The 24,896-nt window shown below is 44.6% G+C and overlaps 1 protein-coding gene across 2 annotated transcripts in view; it reads left to right on the forward strand.

Moving 5' to 3' along the window:
- Positions 1–24,896, forward strand: part of PRKN (parkin RBR E3 ubiquitin protein ligase) — a 1,230,739-nt gene that overhangs the window by 452,515 nt on the left and 753,328 nt on the right. For both annotated transcript variants that reach the window (XM_050949117.1, XM_050949116.1), the window contains one exon: positions 3,886–4,004. In XM_050949117.1, coding sequence (XP_050805074.1) covers positions 3,886–4,004 — 119 coding nt within the window. The remainder of the gene's footprint in view (positions 1–3,885; positions 4,005–24,896) is intronic.

Raw genomic sequence — 24,896 nt, forward strand, 5'->3', positions numbered from 1 at the left:
ACACAATAGCACTCCCATTGAGAGTCATACCAGCACTATATGAATGCAAATAAAGTGGTGTTTCAGGTTTACTTGACATTGAAGATTAGCTAAAGGCACTGTTGCTAGGCAGACTTCAGGAGGCAACAGAGAACCTGCAGTTCAGAGGATAAACACCGGAGGGCACCCCAACACAAGAAAACAGGAACCATGACTTCTAAGGCAAAAATTAAGGCCGAAGAGCAATTCAAAGAAGCTAACACCTGCAAGTTAGAGCACATTGATAGAGCACTGTGGAGAGACATGCACTGTTGCTGCTTGTGTTGTACCTGCTGAAGGGATAAGGAGAGGACTTCATTTAATTTACAGAACTATATCCAGCAACTTTCACAAAGTCTAAATTCCATTGAAAATCCTGTTATCTGTTGTGTCCTTCTGTGGTCATTTATTTTCCCTCAGAGAAGCATAATAAAAAGTCTTAGGGGGTAATATAAGTGAAGAGGATATTAAGGACATTACTGTTGCCCTCTGGAAGAGCATTTTATGTTCCTGCAGGTTTGGACACTTATCAGAGATGGGGTTTTTTAATATTATTAAGTGCTCACTGGAAAATGCCTTCTTTCAATAATGTAAGTGTTCTCTAGAGTCATTTCTTTTTCTTTTGGAAGATTTTACTTTTTTTCTTGTACAGCCCTGTGAGTAATTAAGGTTTGGGAACTAGTTGCACCAGGGCCTTGAGGGAATTCATGAATATCAACAACATGAAATTGGTTTCAAATAACATATAACTGTACACATTCTCTTTATTATTCTGAAGAGCAAGCAAAAATGTAGTAAATATGGTGTACTTTAAATTATTATACCTAATATTTTGTGAGGTAGCTCAGTGTGTGTTCCAAAGCTATTCAAATGTCATGTTACTAAAAGAAAAAATGGAGATGAGCATAGATACTTGTGAATTTTTTTGGCTAGCAAGCAAAGCAGATAATTCGTTCCTCTTCCAGCTGCCCCACCCTACTGGTACTAGTAAATAAGATTCAGTCTGTAAGTTGCAGGTAAATAAATAGCATGAAGATCATCAGACTGATGGCAAAAAGTTAATTCTCAAAAATTTACCATTATCATATTATGAATTAATCCAATAGATAAATCACCCATAACTTGTCATCTTTCAGTTTTCATGTCATTGTGTGACTCATGCTGAAAGATTTCGTCTTCACTAAGGTAATGGAAAAGTTCATGTTTGGTAGCCTGACACTTTAAGCATGTTTTCAATGTGTTTTCAATGTGTTATTGTGAGTAAAATTAAAATCATAAGACCGTAAGGCCATACTAGGTCAGACCAAAGGTCCATCTAGCCCAGTATTGTGTCTGCTGACAATGGCCAATGCCAGTTGCCCCAGAGGGAATGAACAGAACAGATAATCATCAAGTGATCCATCCCCTGTTGCCCATTCCGCTCTTCTCGCAAGCAGAAACTAGGGATACCATCTCTGCCCATCCTGGCTAATAGTCATTGATGGACCTATCCTCCGTGAACTTATCTAGTTCTTTTTTGAACCCTGTTATAGTCTTGGCCTTCACAACATCCTGTGGCAAATGGTTCCACGGGTTGACAAACAAACAATTAAAAACTGGGAAGTAAATGTTTCTGGAGATTTCAACCATTGGGCACACTCCTACAAAGCTTTAACATTTATACATTAATTAACATATTACTAACTATTTTGGGGGGAGATTTTCAAAGGCCCGGGGGGAATCAGGCATTCAGCTTCCACTGAAAGTCAATGGGATTTGGATATCTAACTTCCCTTTGTACCTTTGAAACTCTTCTAGTTAATCATTCCGCCCCCCACCCCCCATGTGAGGTAGGTAAGCAGTACCCAGCTCCTCTTTGCAGACAGAGAAACAAAGGGAGAATGGTTAAGTGCTGCCTCAGAATCAGGAGTCAAATGCAGTAGTTCCTTATTCTCAGCTTTGTGCCTATGTTTAGACCATGCTGCCATTAATGCTGTTGAGCGACCCTTCCTAGGGGCTGGGGGTCACACACTGCTTAGCTGCAGGCAGCCAGCTTAGAGGGCATTTCGGGTAGCAGAGGTGCCATCAATGGCAGCTTGGGTGCTATAGCTTTTAAAAATAGAAGACAATGTCTTTGTGAACCCCTGAATCAGTAGTCTCAGACTCAGTTTTCCTTTCGCTGTCAGTGGTCTCCCTCTGACTGGTTACTTATGTAACTTTAGCGCCCTGGTGGCCAAGATGGAGTCTGCTCTGCAGGCAGCTCTGGCCAAGACAAGGCGCGTGCAGGAATGCATCAGGAGAAATCCCTTCCACCCCAGGGGCACCTGTTCCAACCCTCCCCAGAGTGAACACACTCCCACAGGAAAAGTACAATGGATATAACTAAGGGAGGTATTTACTTACAGAGGTATGAGAGGAGAAAAACAACAAGGGGAAATATAGAGGGAGCAGTAAAACAGTGCTGCATCCAAGCCAAGGCCCCACGGATCCAGGGGGAGCACAATCTGGAGGGGCTGACACTGAGCAATTTGTGTGCACACAATGTTCAGGAGTCCTGAGCAAAGTTCCAGTCCAATGGTGAGTCTTGGGTGCTCCTGGTGCTCTTCAGCGCCAGTGAACTTTCCCCAACAAACTCCTCCGGTGCCCTCTTCTGGCACTCTCTGCAAAGCCTCACTTAACTGTCTAGCAGCCTCCCTCGTTCCCAATGCACAGTCACAAGCTCCAGTACTCACAGCCCCACGCAGATCTGGGCAGCCACGATACTGGGTCCAGCTCCGGCCTGTCCTCCTCGGGCGATTCCTCCCTGGCACAGTGCTTCTCCTGGCTCCTGTCCTGGGGTGTCCCCAATTGGCTGCCCTGTCCTTCCCAGGCTTCAGGCAGGTTCTGTGCTGCTTCCTTTGCAAGGGCATGCGGGCTGCTGCCTCTCTCTCCCTCCGAGCTCCAGAGCTACCCTCCACAGTTTCCCTCCTTTTTTCCTCACTCTCCCCCCTCCCCCAGGAAAAAGATGTAAAGGGACCATGCTCTCTAAACCCCAAAGGGGTTACACTTAGGGCTTGGCTACACTCAAAACTCCAAAGCGTTGCCACGGGACCGCTCACGTGGCAGCGCTTTGAAGTGCGAGTGTGGTCGCAGTGCCAGCGCTGGGAGAGAGCTCTCCCAGTGCTGCAGGTACTCCACCTCCCCGTGGGGATTAGCTTGCAGCACTGGGAGCCGCGCTCCCAGCGCTGGGGCACTGTTTACACTGGCGTTTTGCAGCGCTGTAACTTGCTGTGCTCAGGGGTGTGTTTTTTCACATCCCTGAGCGAGAAAGTTGCAGCGCTGTAAAGCGCCAGTGTAGTCAAGGCCTTAGTTTCACCTTCTGGCCAAGTCAAAAGCCTTCCCCTTCCCCCACTGGGTTAAATAAAAGTCCAACAAGCAGGACTACAAATATCTTCACCCTGTTCCATTTTCTGGATCACAATCTTCTCCCCAGGGCCTGTGAAACCACCTCTTCTTGCTTGCAGGGGTTCAAAAAGTCCATACCATTATGGGTGTTGGTCTTTAAGGGTAGGCACCAGGAATAACACTCTAGCTACTATCCCAAAGACCAGACAAGGGTGGCTTTAGGAGGGAGAATGCAAATAACTTATGATTTTTAGTAGGCTAAAAATTACATTTAAAGAAGATATGCTCTAGCTCAACCACAGCTATGGGACTTGAGGCAGAAATTAATATATGGAAGTCTTATGACATGTTACGCAAGAGGACAGAGTAGATGATCACAGATGACTCTTCTGGCCTTTTAAATCTATGATTCTGTTAATTTAATTTTCAGTTTGTTTGTTTTAAAACACTCCAGTCTAGTTCTGATTTCAGTGCAAATTGTTTTCTTTGTTTTTTTTCCAACAGGTGCAGCTAGTTACAACAGTTTTTATGTTTTCTGCAAAAGTTTCTGCCAAGCTGTGAAGCCTGGAAAACTGCGGGTCCGTTGCAGTACATGTAAAGAAGGGACACTGACTCTGACAAGGGTAAGCAAGAGATTTCAAGTTTTTAAAGAGGTAAAAATTATGGATTGAGAAATAATATAAACATATTAACTGCTATTTATAGCTTCAAAGATTTGTAAACATTTTATTTATCCTTCCACTTTTTTTGTGTTTGTTTGTTTGCTCGGTACATTAATGGAAAACTGTTCAAACTTGCACTCTGATCTTGGAAAGACTTGCGCAGGTGCTTAATTTTATGCACTGTGGGAAGTCCAATGGACATATTACATCTGAGTTCCACAAGACTCTGAGCATTAGGTGCTGAGAACTGGATCCACAAGGGACTTTTAGGCACCTAGAATATCACTGGAACAACACTGTGATTCACAAACCCTGAGTTAGGCACCTAGGATCCCTATACAATTAATGGGGAGAGATTCATAAAATTCCAGAGGGGACCACTGTAAGCATCCTGTATAACACAGGCTATAGAATTTCACCAAAATAATTCCTCTAGTGGATCTTTTAGAAGAACATACAATCTTTTGATTTTAAAATTGCAAGTGGTAGAGAATTCACCACGGCCTATGGTAAATTGTTCCAATGGCTAATTACACTCACAGTTAAAAATGTGTGCCTTACTTCCAGTCTGAATTTGTTTAGTTACAACTTCCAGCCATTGGATTGTGTTATACCTTTCTCTGCCAGACTGAAGAGCCCATTATTAAATATTTGTTCCCCATGTAGATTGTTATAAACTATAATCCAGTCACCCCTTAACCTTCTCTTTGAGTTGTTTGAGTCTGTCACTTTAAGGGATGTTTTCCAATCGTCTAATCATTCTTGTGGCTCTTCTGTGAACCCTCTCCAATATGGCAACATCCTTCTTTACCATTACCCCAATTTTTGTCATCTGCAATCTTGATCAGTGATGACTTTGTTTACTTCCAAGTCATTGATAAAAAGGTTAAATAATATAGGACCAAGTGCCAATCCCTGCAGGACTGAACTGAAAACACACACACTTGATGATTCCTCATTTACAATCACATTTTGAAACCTATCAGTTTTTAATCCACGTAATGTGTGCCATGTTAGTTTTATATCATTCTAGTTTTTTTTAATCAAAATGTCATTCAGTACCAGGTCAAATGCCTGACAGAATTCTAAGTCTTTGAGATAGGCGCTTAAGGATGCACAAAAGCCAGCATGTTAGGTTGCTCCCTGCCTAAGTGAGCCCGTAGTAGATGCCATTGAGAGGGGAGTGTGCTAAGCCCCTCCATTCTCATGGAGATAGACGCTTAAGTCAGGGTTGCCGGGAAGCACCTGCTTCTCCTAGCAATCCACAACTGGAACCCCTTTACTGGAGTAAGGAGGTTTAGGTGCTATTAGCAGCTATAAAAAGACCTCTTTGGGGAGCCTGCATGCTTGTCACATACCACACTCAGGACACTGGGTAGTTAAAGTTGCAGGGAGTTAGTCTGGTTGGGTTAGTGGGGATCACTTGCACCTATAAGGATTCTGATGCGATTATTAGTTCACCAGCTGGATTGCTCAGAGAAGAAAGCAAGCAGCATAAAAGGCTGAGCCAGAAAGCAGGAGGAAGGACACTTTGATCTGCTGCTATATTGTGCAGTGCCTGGAACATAAGAGAAGAAATAATAATAAAGGTATTTGGTGACGGTACACTGGTGGAATGTGTCTGTTATTCAGTCACCTGGAGGGCTTGCCAGCTCAGGTTTCCACAGCTGGAGTGAGAACTCACTTACACCTTTTATGGATTGGGGCACCTAAGTCATTTTTTGTGAGAATGAGTTAGGCACCTGCCTCATACCACCCAAAAAGGCCAGAGGAGGTAGCATACCCATGTATAACTTCTGTCCAGTGTTTAAAGCACTTGCCTGGCAAATAGGAAACCTGGGTTCAATTCCCCTCTTAGGCAACAAGGGGAAGCGGATTTGAGCAGGGGTCTCCCAGCTTTCTCAGAGTCCTCCAACTACTGGGCCATGGCATAGTCCAATATGAGAATCTCTCCTATTGAAGCTGTTCCACGGTATGTAAATAATTTAGTCATTGGAGCAGAAGGACTGGACTCTGGGTCTCCCTCTAAGTGGGTGCCCTAACCATCAGGCTGCAGAATGGGCACCTCCACCTTCATTTACCCCATGCCCAGTTTTGAATGGGACCTGATCCTGTAGGAAACCCCTGAATGCACACATGAGATTGGGCCCCAGGTGGATGAAAGCCTATATTCTCCCATTTTGTGGATTACTCTGGGCTTGGGTGGGAGATATGTGTCTAGGCATCTCCAGTGAGGCAGCAGTGTACATGCTCAGAAGCAGAAACTTAGGCACCTAGGGAACTTTTACTGCAAAAATGTAGGTGCCGAGTGAGGTTAGGGTTGGTTTGGCTGCTGCCTAAGGGGTTAGGCAGCAGCCAAGCAAGGGTTTTGTGACTGTTAGTGGAAACTAAAACTGGGACTTGGGCACCTATGTCTGTGTGTTAAGCATCTAAGTACTCTTATGGATCTGGCCCTGAGTTACCACAGAGAGAGTGGAGGACCATACCTCAGTTCTCCTGGTTAATTTTGGAGGGTGTGGAATCAGACAGGGAAGGATTAAGAGGCTGTTCGGCTAGTCTTGTTAATCTGTCAGGCCCAGCTATGAATTGCACAAACAGAAGGTGGCCAGCAGAGTGACAGCAGCCTATATGCTATCTATCAGTGCTCGTTGTGTGACCTTTGTGGGTCTGTAGATGGGCAGATAGGACTCCTGACCTGAAATGCGCAGGTCTCAGAATCTTGCTTATGGCTTATGATTTATGTAGGGCTGGCCCTAGATCAATGGCTCCTCAGGCGAGGGGCATCTTCAGTGCCTCCCCCCTCCATTTGTAAAACTTTTGAATACCTTACTTTTTATTTTGTTTGTAGCCCATTTCATGACTTTGATGCAAGCATGATTTATCCTTGTCAGATAAGACAATACATTTGCATGCTAGGATCTGTAAATCTATATTTATTCATGCCATGTATAAGCAAATTAAAAAAAGTTTCCTCTAAGCATATAGAAAATTCTTAATTTTAAGAATAACTTTAATGTACTAACATCAAGAAATTGAACTGTGCACCAACATTGGGTGGACCCCCAGTATTAAATAATGTTACAGTAGGTGACAGCCTTGGAATGTTAACCCTAGTCCTTTAGTTCAAAAGATCACTTACAATTACACAATAAAGCAAGGTTCACAGTATCGCAGCTGGGCTCTCACTTTGCTCTTATATCTCACTGACTGACTGGTGATGCCCTGGCCGTTATATACACCCAGGGGCATGGCTAACAACACTGTAGGAGGGTCAAGGAAAATATAGTTCTCAGAAAGCTTGGAAAGTTCCATGAGATTTTACAAAGATCCAGAACATTCTAGGAGGTTAGTGAAAAATGTATCCACATATGGAATACCTGAAACATTTTACTTCAAACATTGTGTTTTTCCTTTTGTCACTAACAACAAAAACAGCACCCTGAGCCCGGCGCTTCCCAAGCCGACACCCCAGGCGGTCACCTAGGTTGCCTGACCCCAAATCCAGCTCGGGTTTCATGTGACAGATGCCTGTTTACCTATAAACAGCTCTCTCGTGTGGCTCTGTATTGATTGATCAATTACCAATAAATATACTATGTGTCGTTACTAGTTCTTTGGATTTATCTGCTGGTTTGGTTAGCCCACTGTGACTTCGTCTGGTCAGCAGAGTGCCAGTGTCTGTAGCCTCACATCTTCAATCAAGAATTTGTTAAATGTTTACCAGACTAAGAAGTTGGTTCCCAGACAGACCAGGAGGTAGCAGGTGGAATCCGAGGGGATTACTACCACTCAGAAGGAAGGATAGGGCAGTAGCCTGCTGACACCAGCTGCCATATATAAAAAGGAGGAAGAATTAAGTAGTGAATATTGTGCATGAATGGAGATTTAGGTGGTAACTGTGTACTTCTGCTTTTACCCCCCAAAATGTTGAGCACTTGTATTGGACTTGGGTTGCATCTTGAAAAAGGAAGGATGTTGGTTGAATATGTACATATATCTCCAAAAAGGGGATGACTTAGATGACTTTTTGTTTGAGGCTTGAGGAGTTTTATTGCTTATACACTGGAGAGTGAGAGCTTTTCTTATACTGCCTGAAGTCTGTCACCTGACGTTGCTATAAAAGTGGTTTCATTTTTTTTTTCAGAAGAACTGAGCACCCTCAGCTCCAATAAATTTCAGGGGGTCTGTGTGCTATTTGGCACCTTTGGAAATCAAGGTACTTTTAATAGGTGTCTACATTTGGCCTTAACTTTGGTTTACAAAGAGCGGTGGGTTTTGCTTTCTATTTTTTTGTTCAATAGCTTCTGAGTGTTTATGTCCAATGCTTCAGGGAGAAAAATGTCTGTCCTCACTGAAATAATAAAATGTGATAAACATTGCCAAATTGTTATTTGAATTGTTATTCAAAAACTTCTGTCTTTTAGACAAAACTTTAATGTTATGCTTAAGTCATTTGAGGGTCCCTTTAACTTATTATTGAGGCTTTGATGAAACATATTGAGGCATTCCAGGTGAACAATTGTAAATGTATCTCAATCAGTAAATTCTAATGATATGTGGAATTGTAAATTGAAGACTCCCACAGAACCTTTGAGAAAGATTGCTCTTTTTTGTACTTCGAGAAACTAATTAATGGTACTTTCTTAAGGGTATTTCTCTCTAAAGAGAAAGAGGGGCATGGACTAAGGTCTCCTGACTCTAATCTCTGTTCCAACAGTGATTCCCTTTATGGCTTTCTGCAAGTCACTTTAGTCAAGATTTTCAAAAGTATTTTCTAATTTTGACTGTCTCAAGTTCTGGATGCCCCGCCTTAAACATCTGGGTCAACATTTTCAGTCTTGTGTGTCCAAAGTTAGACACCTGTATCCATATTTAGGTACCTAAATAGGAGGCCTGACTTTTTCTGAGGTGCTGTGCATTTGCAGATCTTATTGACTTCATTAGAGGTTGTGTGTTCATCATGTCTGAAAATCAGGTTATTTTGTCATTAACCTTTCTGCGTCAGTTTCTCAGGCTGTAAAATGAGGATAATTCTGGCCTGTCTCAGAGGGCTGTTTGAACAGCTTTGAATACAAGTAGGGATAAACTTGTTTCTCTTTCACTTTCATCTTAATTATTATTCTTAAATACCAAGGCATGCAGAAAAGAACAGTGTGGCTCCACCAAGCAGCCCAATTTTCAGGTTCCTTTCAGAGTTCAGGTATCGTCACCTTATGAGAGATCAATGAACTGCAAGAGAACCAAGAAGTTAGATTCCACTTCACAGACATTTTACTGGACCATCTTTTTTCACCAAAGCTACGTTTTAATGTTTAATCAATAATGGTTTCAATCAAATCTACATTAAAATAACTTGACTCAAAATTATCTTTACCTCATATTTATAACTTTGGTTCATATTCAAATTTATATTGTCAGCTAGATGTCAAAACTGCTGAAGAAAAATGCTATTTTTAATAGCAGAAAATGAAGGGAATTGTTAAAGAACTGTCACATTTCCCTTTGCGTTGCTAACGCAGAGCAAACCTTAGGTTCATGTCCATACTCACTGATTTTACAGAATATGTTTTTATTTTGCTGCTTCAAAGACTTAAGCAATAAAGTCCTAAGACAGGATTGCATTTACAGATTCAAACAGACCTTAGCATTAGCTTCCTCATGCTCATTATTCCTAGGGTTTGTCTCGGCAGGTCTTCCTATTTCTTCATCTAGTTTTCTCTTAGCTCACAGATGCTCCATCTTCTATTCTGAGGAGTTGGAATTAATGAGAGCCATCTGATATGCCAGAGTGAGTCATCAGAAGAGCTCAACATTTCCACATAGCATCCTAAAATCTGACAACCTATCACAATACTCTTGCCTCTTCTGTCCTCATCTCCTCCCTCCCTCTTCAAATGTCTCCCTTTTATTTCCAATCCTTTTTTCCCTTTATGCCTTTTCCACATCTTTCTGTCTCTCTCTCCTCTTTTCCATTGCTTCAGCCATCCTAGTTGGTGCCAGTTTCAGGGCTTTGAGTGCTGCAGCCCATAGTGATGTAATCTTCCAAAACTCAACCCACTTCTTATAAGTTACTGGAGATTGTGGCTTCAAAGGAGACATTCCATTATCATATTGCTGACACAGCATAAACATGATGCCAGAAATAAAACTGAGACTCTTATTGTCCTGCAAATAGTAGACGTTTTACCAGTGGGGTTCCTGGGGCATTGCCCCACAAAATATTTTTGGATACTCTCCTCATTCTTGCTTCTACTTATAACCTTGAACCCAGTAAAATTTAAGCTGAGTCAAATTTTGAAACCATTCTAACATTAAGGGTTTGAAGTTCTTATGGTCTTAGTCTTAACTTTGCCAAAGTCTATCTGAACTTCCACATATTTGAGATTCCCTCATCACACTTTTCTTATTTGAAAAGATACTAAGCATTGCTCTTAATTTTGGTAATTGAAAAAAAAGACTGAGTCTCTTCCCCCCACTCTGTTCTCCATAATTCCTAACAACCCTACTGTAAAGACTTTAGAATAAAAAGCTCTAACATGGCAGATCTCTCAACAAACCTCTTATATCTCACTGTTTGCAATCTACCTGGACTAAGTTATTTTGGCATCTATGGGGTAAATAATATAAGGAATATATACAAGCTGTTAATTTTCACTAAATGAACAGGCTGCAGCTGCTTGTTTTTCTATTAGCATATTTTACATTAGACATGTACAGAACCTCTCTGGAAACTGTGTAGCAGCAGCATCTGCCAGTATTAAGATTGGTTCAATATTACAACTTTCAAAGGATTCAAATTTTTCTGTGGTTTGAGATCCCCTCTGAGAGAGAGTGAAATGGTGTATTTTGTCTAATCTATCTGCTTTAGACTTTTCTATAATGCTTGTGCCCACTACTCTAATCTATACCTAGGATGGTTTTTTGCATGGTTACACATGTGTATTCCTCTCAGGTGTATATGTGCCAGAGCTGAAGAACTTTCTGCAGCAATACCTATTGGAGTGGTGCTTGGACCCTGTATGTCCTTGTGTCCCCTCCCAAGGCTTTATTGGGTGGCGCAGCCCTGACCCTCCCCCAATTCCTTCTCCTTGCCCATGGCCTGAGTTGGAGCTCCCAGTGCAGTTTACCTCACTTTTGTTTTCTTTTGCGTAGTTAGATAGTTCAGCTTTCTATCTATTTGTAAATAGTTAACAGTTACTAACTGCTAACTAAGTATATTTTATTTTGTAAAGTGTGTTTTATCATTTTAGTTTTCATGCTAGGCACTGTTTGTATGCAGTGCTCTCCAGGCCTTAAGCACTGCCCATTGTGTGGGGTGTCTGTCCCAAATAGTGACCTTTAAGGGGCTGTCTTTTGAGCCTCAGTGAGGGGCACATTAAGGAGAGGTGCAATATCTGCTTCTCATTCAAGAGCAGAATGCAGATTTAGAGAGACCTGTGCTTCAAACCCCACCTCATGGAGCAAGCCACAAGGCTGGTCCCAGCCCTGGGGCCCTCTGGAGAATGCCCTGCTTCCTGTACAAAGACTGTTAAGTGTGGCTGCAGTAGTCTCGGACAGACTCCTGGACTCAGATTTCTCCACATGGGGAGAGGGCAGGTGCAGGGGTTGTGTGGAATCAGTTTCCTCTGACAGGGATCACTCAAAGTGGAAGAACAGTTCTTTGAAGAGGACTTGGAACATAATCTGGTATCCAGGTAGGGATTTGCCATTGACCTGAGACTCCACTGATCCCTCAGAGCAGGCAGTGCTGCAGGAGGACACATTGCCTGTGGAACCAATTTTACCACAGGAGGATCCATCTGCTCCTATTAGCCTTGTGTCCTCCTTGCCTGATGGCTCAATGATCCTGGACACTTTTTCTCCCGGTCCAAATGGTTTTAAGTCTCATCAGGAGCTCCTGAGAAGACTGGGTACGTTTGTAGACCTGCAAGCTGAGTTTGTACAAGGAAATGCTCACAAGCTTCTAGACATTCTCCAGACTTCTGCCCTGGTATGGTAGCAGCTCAAACTAGGAATGAAGCTCTTCAGGAATGGGTGAAGGCCTTATGGCATATGCTGGCCTCTTTGATCCCCACAGCTAAGCACATAGACAAACGCTATCATGTCACTATGCAAGGATTCAAATTTATTCCCTCCCTGCTATTAACTCTTTAGTAGTGACAATTACCAGTGGGAAATTGTGTTAAGGGAGATTTGAATCAGCTCACAAAGAAAAAGAACCCAAGAGACTTATTTGGTGAAAAACACATATCTCCCATCCTTCTCTGCCCAGATGTATATAGTGTATCAGCAGGCACGGTTAGCTGAATATGACTTTAACTAGGATGTAATGTCTAAGTTTACTGAGAAACTGACACAAGAGGAATTTAAGGTTTTCCTGGGAGAAGATCACATAGTGGCCAAGATGTCACTCCAGTCTATACTTGATACGGCTGATACTTCTAGGGTGATGAGCAGTAACAATGAGGAGAGTTTCCTGGTTACAGAACTTGGGCTTAGCTACGGACATTCCACAACTGTCAATGACCTTCTGTCTAATTATTGGTATTTATTTTTCGGATAGAACTGAGTCATTACATTCTTCCAAAGACTTTTAAGGAATGGTTTGCTGATAAGAGGCTCTATACTACAGTACTCAAAGAGGCACCAATACAGACCTCAACAATATCAATGCCAATAGCAGTATTACAGGCAGCCTTTCTACCCATCCAGGCAACCAGGTTTTTGGAAAAGGAAACATAAATCACAAAGAATGAAGTCCTCTGTCTCCATCATTACACAAGCATCTTGTCTTCATTCAGTTGTAAGGAAAAGCAGCCCATTTGACTTCTGCTTCGAGGACAGCCATACATCAGCAGTCTTTGTAGTTTCCCCCACCCCTCACTATCTGGGGACAGATTGTTCCATTTCCTCATTGCTTGGGAATCTATAATGATGGACAAATGGGTCCTAAGCATTGAGGCTGTGATGTTCTATACAGTTTCTGTCAACCCCTTTTGCCACCTATCTGCCTCGTCCCTTTTCAGGGACCCAATTTACCAGTCAGTGCTCCTTCAAGAAAGTCAGACTCTTCTCAGTCTAGGGTTGATAGATGTTCCCCTTCAATATCAGGGAAAGGGGTATTATTCATGACATTTTCTGATTCCCAAGTCCTGGGGGGAATCTGAGACCTATTCTGGATCTTTGATATCTCAACAAGTCCATCAAGTACATAAAAGTTCACATGGTGTTCCTAGCATTGATTATTCCTTCTTTAGATCACGATGAGTGTTTTGATGTTCTTAATTTCTGGGACACTTATTTCCATGTGGCAGTTTTGCCAAGTCACACGAAGCTTCTATCAGTTTCCAGTTTGAAAAAACTGAGAGGAGTTGCCCTTAACCTCATAAGAGGCCATGAGGATGTCTAGGGTGCATGCGCCACCCTGTTAGGTACTTATGCAGAAAATTCTCTGCCTCTGTGGTACTGGATGCACATACACCTATCTGGAATATACCAATGCAGCAACAGTTAAAATATAGGCAAGTCATTTTACCATCCCCAAAAAAACCAGAATACATGGCATAACTCCTGCATTTACTTTCCCAATTGAGTTTCAATAGAACAATATATTTGAAAAGACAAAAGGTTCTTCATTCCAGAAGTTTGAGATGACTTTACTCAAAATTTCCAGAAGGGTAATATTTGCCATAAATTTAAACTTAATGTAATGAATATATTGGAAAGTAACCAGACAAGTTTTTATAAATACACTAAAATATTTTGGTTCTGTGATTAAAGGTGAGGTGCAGATTTAAAGATGTGGTGAGCACTGATTTTTATTTTCCTCACAATTTTCATTGACTGTTTCAGCATCTATATATGTTTCTATAATTTTAGATGTGTTCTCACCAGATATGTGCCTTTTCTAGGATTGCTGTTCTCAGCCTTCCTGTACCCCCTTCCATGGGCACTAGGTTTTATAATTTTTGGTGGTTCTCAGAATAGGTCCAAGCAGAGCTGTCTCATCCATAGGATGGACTGGGGTACTGCCCTGGGCCTCACGCTTTGGGGGTCCCCACGCTTAAGGGAGATGCAAGGTGCAGGATGGTCTGAGGGGTTAGTGGGGGTCCTGGCGCCGGCAGCAGCGAGCAACCCAGCCCCAGACTGCCCCTCCTCACTGGCTCCCAGAAAGAGGTGGGGTGGAGGCTTTGGGGTAGAGGTGTAATGGGGCGGGGTGGGAAGAGGTGGGGCGGAGTCGTAGCGGGGCGAGCTGGGGCTGGCTCACTCGCTGCTGCTGGTGCCAGGCCCCCCGCTAACCACCCAGGCCACCCTGGACCCCACGTCCCCCTGAAGCACAGGGCCTGGGGCGGTTGCCCTGGTCCATCCTATGGACTGGACATCTCTGAAAATCTAAGCCCAAATATTGGTGGAGCATGGGCACCACGGGCCCATGTAACTTGCTGCTTATGCCCCCTTCTCCTGCTCCCCCAAAATGCCCAAGTTACTGCTTTCTCATTCTGACGGTCTGCTTTTTGTCAGACAGCCTGAATAACAGGAAATGGAGATTTTGAAAAGGAGACTTAGTTCCATTATAATTATTTATTAGCATTGGGCCCCAATTGTTCCTTCCAGTTCTGTGCAGGGAGGGGTCCCTTTGTATGCTAATCTTTCTCTGCCCAGAAAGAAAGGGGCTATGCTGTCCCCATTGCACTGTTTTTTTATTTTTTATTTTTAATTTTATCCCCTGTGCTATCCAGCCCCTGGTGCTGGCTACTCATAGAAATTGTAGGGATATTAAAGGGATTCCTCCAAGTGACAGTGACCCCACCCAGTTTCACCAAGTGCAGAGGTCTTTTAGTTCTTCTGTTGGGGATTGTGGGCTCCTGTCTGCAGAAAACACTGATTGTATCTGTCCTGTGAAAGATACTCTATTATCTGAATGTTGATATACTTTAAAGCTGTTGTCACTAACTTGCAAACAAGTTAATTGACTTTGTTCTCGAAGTAAACACTATGCTAGCCTTAAGCTGTAATTGATACAATGAAAACAAACAGATCCCCCCACCCTCTGTGATTACAAGGCCGAGAATCTCATAGGAATTAGCATACACCCCAAAAGTGATGGAGACAGTAAATTAAAATATGCTTAAGATATGGAATGCATGTTGATGAATGTTTGATGTACGTGAATGGTTAGGGAGGTGCCAGCCTAGAAAGAATCCATTGGCCAAAGAATGTGTCAAATGGACCACCAGACAACCCCCGGAGGGTAAACTGGGATCCACCTGAAACACCTGGAAGGAATGTGCCACGTTAGACAGCGTGAAGCCACCAGGAATATGCCATCTGCTGATTGAGCAAAGAACAGCAGGATGAAACGGTTCCCATAGACTAACATAGGAATTAATTCCTATAAAACGGACTCTAAAAACTGAGGACTTTGAGTCTCTGGTTCTGCTGCCAGCCTCCAGGAGCATCAGGTGCATCTGACACAGACTCGGCTCCATCCTCATGACCAAGATACCTGGCCAGTAACTTTGCATGAGCAATTTCTAGGCTGATAACTTTAACACCTATACAGAACCTGAAGAAATGTGTGTGTGTGTGTGTGTGTGTGTGTGTGTAAGGAATAAGTAGTAATAGGAATAAGTTATTAAACAACATTGTTTATTTTTATCTTTTGCCTTATTATTATATTTGCAATAAATGTGGCATCTTTGCCTTATCCTTCTTAATAAGATCCTGCTGGTTTTAATTATATTGGTATAACAAAATTCCAGATCCTCTGCACCCATGAGTTCAGTGTTTCCCAATTTACCAGTTTTTCCTTAAACCACCACTCCTGCAAAGCACAGAGCACTTGTGATAAAGCAAAAATAGATTTACTTAAGAAAAAATAAAGATTCAAATAGAAACGAGTGAGTTGTGGAAAAAAGTGGTTACAATACAAAACAAAATTCTAAAACATGAAGCTATATCTATCCTTATCAATAGTTACTTTGACTCTCTATAAAATAGATTCTTACTCCCTTTCCCAACCACCCAAGTTCAGTCTATGCAGAGCAAGCTGCTTTCTCAAAAACCGAGATCCAAACCATTCATGAAAGTACCTCCCCTTCACATGTGTTGCCTGATTCTGTAAGTGCTTAATGGTTGTGCAAGTACCAGGGGCTGTCCTTGGTGAATGGATCCAGAGTGCCTTTCCCTAAACTCTATTACACTGAAAATAGTCTTTTGTTTCTATTCACAGCCAGGGTGAAGCTCTCTGTTCACAGAATCATAGACTTTAAGGTCAGAAGGGACCGTTATGATGGTCTAGTCTGACATCCTGCACAACGCAGGCCACAGAATCTCACCCACCCACTCCTGTATCAAACCCTTAACCTATGTCTGAGCCACTGAAGTCCTCAAATCATGGTTTAAAGACTTCAAGATGCAGAGAATCCTCCAGCAAGTGACCTGTGCCCCATGCTGCAGAAGAAGGCGAAAAACCCCTAGGGCCTCTGCCAATCTGCCCTGGAGGAAAATTCCTTCCCAAACCCAAATATGGCGATCAGCTAAACACTGAGCATGTGGGCATGTTGTAATGTTCCTTTTTCATGTCTAAGAAGTTTTGATTATTAGTTTTGGGAGGGAGCAAGGCTGGTCAATTAAGCTTTGTGTTATTTCACTGACAATTCCGTCTTGCTTGCATAGTCATTCCCGCGATGCCTGTTATCTCTCGGTGATTAATTTCTACTCCAAATTTCTACTCCAAACATACTTTCCATATAAATACATTGTTCCTTAAATATCCCCTATACATACATCTTGCAACAAATATGAGTGTTGACAAGTTACAAGCTTTCTGTAAACACCTCAGGGATATCCCTTATACATAAATGCCCTGCAAGAAATGTGTGTGGTGTAAGGAGTTTGTCAGCTCTGAGGTGAGAACTGTTGACAAAAAACAGGGGACCCTTTGCCATGCAGTCTTTGTGCAACAGGAAGCTGCTTATCAGTTGAAAGCCATTGAAATTCCTTCCCTTCACCCCTCTTAAATGCATAGTTGAATGGCTATGAAAATGCTGCTCCCTGTTAAGTATTGCAATCAGTTTCTGAGGGTGAGGCATGAGTCCAAGACTCTAATGTAATTGGTGCATTTGTCTGTTTGATGATCTTGATAATTTATTAATATAATCTAAAATCAGACTTCACATTAATTGAACTCTGAGAATCCTGACCCTCCTGAGCATCTGAAAATTTTGTAGCGAGTATAATTTTAAATGACATCTAATATAAGCTGAAAGGGCTCAACAGTTTAAAAAAAACACTCTCTCTTCTTTCGGTTTGTTTACTTTGTGCATTAGACGACAGATTGCCACTGTAGTCAATTTCATTGTATTACTGATGGTCAGTTGTATGTCCTGTCTCTTGCACTAACATGGTGACCTTAGGTAAGCATGCACACTTCTTTGCCCCATGCCCTGCAGTAGGATGTCTGAGTCACAGCAGCAAAACTAAATCCGAAGGGGCAGCAGGAAGGCATGTGTGTAGAGATGGAAGGGATGGTGCAGGACAGAGTGTGTCTAGGGGTGTTGCTCTCAAATAGACTCTTGTAAACATCATGAGAACTGAAAACAAGATTTTTTAAAAAGTTTTTAAAAAATCAAACATGCTATTTAAATGTCCTCTGTCAATGACTTGTTAAAAAAAGCTTGTTTAAAAAACGTCAAGTTCTTGATATCCCTTAAATGCCAGCAGCTCAGTGACAGAATGAGATATAGAACTAAGTTTTTCTGACTGCTAGTCTTTCTTTAAACAGTGGGAAATGTTGCCTCCTTTATTAGCCCAATTGAATTAAAAGGTGATTGTTACATTAGTCTTTCCCTTTGTGGGACCTAATTGAGTCACAAGTGCAAAAGCTTTAATGGTCTCATGCAGTTCATAGTGGACACCATTCCAAATTATAAAACACTATTACAAGAATTACCATATTGGGCAATTTTTGTTTGGGAGGGGTCTAATTCTGGAATATCAGAAATGTTGAAGATCAGGATTGAGGTGTATTGTCAGAAGTGTGCAAGGAAATTTAATTTATGCCTGCCTGCTTTCTCTTCCCACAGCTGTCGTCCACAATTTAGCAAGATAGCAATGTGCAGCCAGCAGAAAGGCTGCTGATCCTACCTTAACTCCAAGCCAACATAGTAAAGTAATTTGAAGGAAGTGAGCTTTGCACACTGGTCAGCTGGCAAGAACACCTCCCCAGATATAGGTAATAGGTTATTGTGCCGATGACTGTGAGGAATAATGTTGTCCCAGTCACACAGGAAGAAAGACAGGCTGCAGTGCATGTGGTTTAATTAGCCACATCTTCACCCATTCATTTAACATAAGGTGAAATTTATACCATTCAAATGTTTCACAGAAGTCTATCGTAATTGACAGTACAGGTCATAATTCTTTTCTTCACTTGATTCCACATTTTTTGGGAACTGCCATCAGTCCTCCTTTCCAGCCTCTTACTTGACTTCACAGTCCTCCCCCTGTATTAGGGTTAAAGGGGAGTGGAAAGGAGTTGTCTCCCAGCTGTACCAGATATTAAGAGCCCAATCCCTCCTTTTCCCAGCTTCCTTGGGAGAAAGCATCCCCTGTGTCCACTTCCCACTCCTGTTTGAAGCACTCTGTAACAAGTACCTGCACTGGATACCTGCTATGCCTGCCATCTAGTGAGTTGTGATGTTTTGATATACCTTACCTTGATCTCCTAACCTACCTAACTGGATCCCTGACCTGTGAATGGACCCTGTCTCAGCCAATCTGGTGATGAGGGAAAAAATCCTTCCCAGCTCCAAAAGATAAAAGGGAACTAGTACAAGCCCCTGGAAGATCGTAAAACCTGGTCCTACTCTGAAGCCATGGTGAGAGCTGTGTGTCAGTAATTGTGTGTGAGACTGAGAGAGAGCGAGCTCCTTCTGGAGTGCACAGAGTATAAATACCTTTCCCTTCCCCAATGCATGTCCAGTCTAGCTACTTCCTGTTCCTGCTTTGGTTTTGTTCAAGTAAGACCCCCTTTCCCCTCCTTCATAACCCAAATTCAGTAGGGATTCTTAAAGGAGCCCCATCTTCTTTTTCCTGCCAGCTGGACAAAGACCCAGTGCATTCAGTTTCAGCCAGCACATTTTCATGGGAACTGCTGTAAGTATTTCTGTGACTGTGCCTGATGATGGTCTCATCTCACTACCTCCTGAGGCAAACGCTTGGGTAAAACATAACTCCAGCAGGGGTAGCTTGCAATAATGCAAATAGCCACTGTTCCTAGCATTTGCTTGCACAGGATTGAATTTAAGCTGCTGGTCCCTGACAACACTCTGCCTCTTCCCCTGTACCTTTCAGCATGCTCCCTAGCTCACTGGTTCTCAGTTTATTGTAGCTCTAGATTTCTATTATGCATGTTTCTCTGGACTGTGCAAAACTTCTGTCCATGTGCTGAGCAAAAATGTAATTCTCAGAGCTAGTGCATTGCCACTGCACCTTTTTCATCAGTGCTCAGCAGCCTGCAGGCCTGAGACAATTGTGCCGGACTCAGGATAATGCTGTCAGTCCTTCACTTTCATACACTGTAAAACTTCATTTTTAAAAGTATTTAACCTGTATCTTAAAAACAGAATTACTTCACTTCTGAAATTCCACCTGGTTATTCCAGTGATAACTGAGAGGCCTCTTCTTTAATATATATTTATTTTCCTTTTGGAAATAGGAAATTGGCTGAAGTAAAATTAACATAGCCAAGCAATCAAAACTGTGTATGTGCAGCACCACTGCAAACTTTTCTGAAAGGAGCCATACTTGTTCTGAAAACATTTTTAAATTGTCAATACACTGACTAGCATTAGCTTTTACATGGCATCATAGCAAAAGTTTCTTAAGAAGCTCTCTTATTCCATAAGTAGCAACGCACAATGTAAGCTAGCATTTGTTCCAGTAAATTTTATTGAATGAAAGTGAATACCTGTGTAAAATCCACACAAAGCTTTGGGTGACCTCAGCTTAAAGTATATGCTAATCCTTTTCTGCGTGGAAGCTGGGAATGACCAGCTTAATTGAATTGTGCATTCTTTTTTTCCTGGCATGCAGACTGATATTTTAAACATTACATATTCATTTAAAACATCCTTAGTCTCTAAGACCTTCTTTAACCATCATGCCTATTTACATATTATTATTTAAGTATATGATGTTAGGAGTGAATTTAAAACCTATGGGACTACAGTTCTTCGAGTGCTTGCTCATATCCATTCCAGTTAGGTGCGCGCGTGCCGTGTGCACGTTCGTCGGAAGACTTTTACCCTAGCAACACTTGGTGGGCCGGCAGGGCGCCCCCTGGAGTGGCGCCACTATGGCACCGGATATATACCCCTGCCGGCCCATCCGTCCCTCAGTTCCTTCTTACCGCCCGTGTCGGTCGTTGAAACAGTGAAGCACGGCTTAGCTGATCTCCACCTCCCTAACTATTCGCTCGTTTATATAGTTATTGTGTATATAGTTCGATTTTCTATAGTTCTAGTTAGTTCTATTTTAGTAGTTCTTGTAGTAGTTATTGTATATAGTTAAGGGGGATCGAGCGTTAGCCCCTTCTCCTCACTCAGTGCTGGGGCCCATGCCTGGTTTCCTGGGCTTCAGACCGTGCACTACCTGTCATAGGCCGATGCCCACAGGTGACCCTCACGACTCCTGTTTAAAGTGCTTGTGCGAATCCCACCTCACGGACGAGTGCCGAATCTGCAAGGCTTTCAAGCCCCGGACGAAAAAGGAATGGGACATTCGCCTGAAGCAACTTTTGATGGCGGCAGCTCTAACTCCTCCAGCTTTGGCACCGACTGCAGCACCGGGGACAAGTACCTCCTCTGCAATGGAGTGCACGACTGCAGTGAAGGCTCCTCGGCACCAGCCTTCACCGGCCCAAGCTTCTGCCCGGCACTGCTCCCTCTCCCCATGGAGCAAGAGGCATAAGACTACTGCAGCCCCTGTATCTACGCCGCAGTCAAAGTGTACAAACAAATCGCACCGCCCGGCACCGCCAACTGCCGCAGCACCGAAGACCTCTGCACCGTTGATTCCGGTCTCACAAGAGCCGTCGAGTCCGGTGCCTATCAGCTCCCCGGCACACGCCGTGGTCAAGCTTGTCGTGCCCTCCACACCGGACTCCTTCTCTACAGCACGAGAACTGATTGCCTTGACGGAACCCGAGCTGCCTCAACCTCCGGCACCACCGGTGCGGGTTGTTCAATCATTGGGCAAGCCCGCCATCATGAGGCCATCTTCACCTGGTACCATCGACCGTCGCCGGTCACGATCCAGGTCCCACAGGCACTCTTGGTCCCACCATCAATTCCGATCCCGAAGCTGCTTGCAGTCCCAGTACCGCTCTCCATCTCGGTACCGGTCGTACTCGCGGCACTGCTCGAGATCCCGGTCGCCGTCCCGGTACTCTAGGCACCGGTCCAGGTCCTGACACCACCGTACCTCTCGCAGCCGATCTCGGCGCGGAGATTCACGGCACCGGTCGACCTCCCGGCACCACGCTGGTCGCAGGTCCCGGTCCCACTCTCGGCACCGATACGACTCCCAGTACCGTTCTCTAATACTGCGTAGAGAAGGATCGAATGGACGCAGAGACCCGATCCAATCGGCCTCAGCTCCTCGGTGGCCTTCTCGTCATCCATCCGTCTCATCCCATGTGGACAGTGCTTCCTATAGGGATTCGGATACACATACCCATGGCCCGGACCACGGACCTCATCAGTGGTCCTTTTGGATACCTTGGGCTTATCACTAAACCCAGGGGGAACTGGCTGGCCCATCACGCTTTGGTCACTGAGAACACCGCGTGCCAGAGTCCACTGTGAGCAGGCCTCCCCCGGCTGGTACAGAGAAAATCCATACCCACGCACCGTAACTGCACGATCTTACGGCTCCGGAGGTCCCCCAGGATCAGGAGTCAGTGCAGGACCCACTCGTCCCTGGGCTGTCATCCTCCTTTTCTCCGGATAAGGCAGTAGCGGGGACGTCATCATCGGGCCCACCTCCGATTGACCTCAGGTCACACCAGGACCTTCTGCGGCGTGTCACCCAGAATATTAACTTACAGGTAGAGGAAGTTCCAGAGGTGGAGGACCTGGTGATAAGCATTTTATCTGTGGAGACACCAACTAGAGTGGCTCTCCCCTTCATCCATTCGATCCAGGCTAGAGCAGACAACATCTGGCAATCCCCAGCATCCATCCCGCCCACAGCCAGAGGGGTCGAACGGAAGTACATGATGCCTTCCAAGGGGTATGAGTACCTCTATGTGCAGCCCTCTCCCCCTGTTCATTGGTTGTACAGTCCGTCAATGAACGGGAGCGCCACGGCCAACAAGCCCCTGCACCTAAATCAAGGGAGGCCAGGCGTATGGATTTGTTGGGATGGAAAATCTATTCTGCGGGAGGCCTCCAACTCAGGGTAGCGAACCAACAAGCCCTCCTGAGTAGGTACAACTACAACACCTGGGAGGTGGTAGGGAAGTTTACAGAGCTGGTCCCGCAGGACTCCCGCTAGGAATTTACAGCACTCCTGGAGGAGGGGAAGAGAGTTGCGTGGACCTCCCTACAGGCCTCGCTAGATGTCGCCGATTCAGCGGCTAGAATGGTTGCCTCTGGAATAACCATGTGCCGTATATCATGGCTGCAAGTGTCAGGCCTGCCACCTGAACTTCAACATACCATACAAGACTTGCCATTTGATGGACAGGGCTTGTTCTCACAAAAGACGGACCCGAGGCTGCAGAGTCTAAAGGACAACTGCGTTATTATGCGTTCACTGGGAATGCATATGCCACAGACTCAAAGACGGCCATTCTGCTCCCAACCTCAGCGCCCTTACCCTCCTCCTAGGCCAAGGCAAGACTTTGCCAGAAGACGAGGTCGTACCAACCGCAGATGTCAGTCTGGACCTCAAGGGGGTAACAATTCCGGTCCCACCAAACCAACAGCGGGACCCAAATCAAACTTTTGAGGATGCGCCCAAGAGCAGTGTACCAATTGCCTCCCAGGATCCCTTTCAGTTCTACAATCGCCTTTCCCCGTTCCTCCCTGCGTGGTCCCAATCAACTTCAGATCGTTGGGTCCTACGCACAGTGGAGCTTGGATACCATCTTCAGTTTGTTTCACACCCTCCCTCCCACCCCCCCTCCTCGTCCCTCTTCAGGGACCCCTCTCACGAGCAATTCCTCCTCCAGGAGGTCCGGAGACTTCTTACAATCGGAGCTATAGAGGAGGTACCGGAGGAATTAAGAGGCAAGGGGTTTTATTCCCGATATTTCCTAATCCCCAAGGCAAAAGGGGGCCTCTGGCCTATCCTAGACCTGCGAGGACTGAACAAATTTATGAAAAAGTTCAAGTTCCGCATGGTATCCCTGGGAACCATCATTCATTCCCTGGATCCCGGAGATTGGTACGCCGCTCTCGACATGAAGGACGCATATTTCCACATTGCAATTTACCCCCCGCACAGACAGTATCTCTGCTTTGTGGTAAATCATCGACATTATCAGTTTACTGTCCTTCTCTTTGGCCTCTCCTCGGCCCCTTGGGTCTTCACGAAGTATATGGCGGTCGTCACAGCTTCCCTGCGGCCTCGTCGAATACATGTCTTTCCTTACCTCGATGACTGGCTTATTCGAGGGGCCTCCAAGGCACAAGTCTTTTTCAGTCATGTGACCATCATCAAGGACCTGTTCACGCGTCTAGGCCGGATAATCAATTTAGAAAAGTCCACTCTGGTGCCTACGCAGAGGATAGAGTTTATTGGGGCCATGCTGGAGTCCAACCTTGCAACGGCCAGTTTGTCCCCACATTGTTTTCAGGCTATAGTCTCCCTTGTACAAAGACTTCAGAGCTTCCCAACGACCTCTGCCCGTACTTGCCTTGGCCTCGGTCACATGGCTGCATGCACATTCGTCACAAAGCATGCCAGACTGCGAATGCATCCTCTCCAAACTTGGCTAGCCTCAGCCTATCGTCCGGGCAGAGACGCCATAGACATTATACTCACAATTCCGCCGAGCGTTCTGGACTCCCTCAACTGGTGGCGAACGTCATCCCTGGTGTGTGCAGGTCTGCCGTTCCATCCACCCCAGCCCTCCACGTCCCTGACAACGGACGCGTCATCTCTCAGCTGGGGTGCTCACCTAGGACACCTTCGCACTCAAGGCCTTTGGTCGTCCTGGGAGTTGACATTACACATCAATGTCCGAGAGCTGAGAGCGGTTCAGCTGGCGTGCTGAGCATTCCAATGCCATCTACAAGGCCGTTGTGTTGCAGTGTTCACAGACAACACAACGGCCATGTATTACATAAACAAACAGGGAGGGACATGGTCCTCCCCCCTTTGTCGGGAGGCGATCCAACTGTGGGACTTCTGCATAGCCCATTCCATAGATCTTGTAGCCTTCTTTCTCCCAGGAATCCGGAACACTCTCGCAGATCAACTGAGCAGATCCTTCCTGTTGCATGAGTGGCCCATCCGTCCGGACATTCTCCATTCTGTTTTCCAGAGGTGGGGCTTTCCCCACATAGACCTTTTTGCCTCCAGAGAGAACAGGAAATGCCAGGTGTTCTGCTCCCTACAAGGTTGCTCCCCGGGTTCCCTCTCGGACGCGTTCCTAATTCCTTGGAAAGGTCACCTATTTTATGCCTTCCCACCATTTCCTCTCGTCCACCAAGTTCTACTCAAGCTCTGCAGGGACAGAGCCCGCCTAATACTGATCGCTCTGGCATGGCCGAGACAGCACTGGTACACCCTGCTGCTCGACCTTTCTCTGGCAGACCCAATTCCCCTGCCACTCTGCCC

The sequence above is a fragment of the Gopherus flavomarginatus genome, chromosome 4 (assembly GCF_025201925.1).
Source record: "Gopherus flavomarginatus isolate rGopFla2 chromosome 4, rGopFla2.mat.asm, whole genome shotgun sequence".
NCBI lineage: Eukaryota > Metazoa > Chordata > Testudines > Testudinidae > Gopherus > Gopherus flavomarginatus.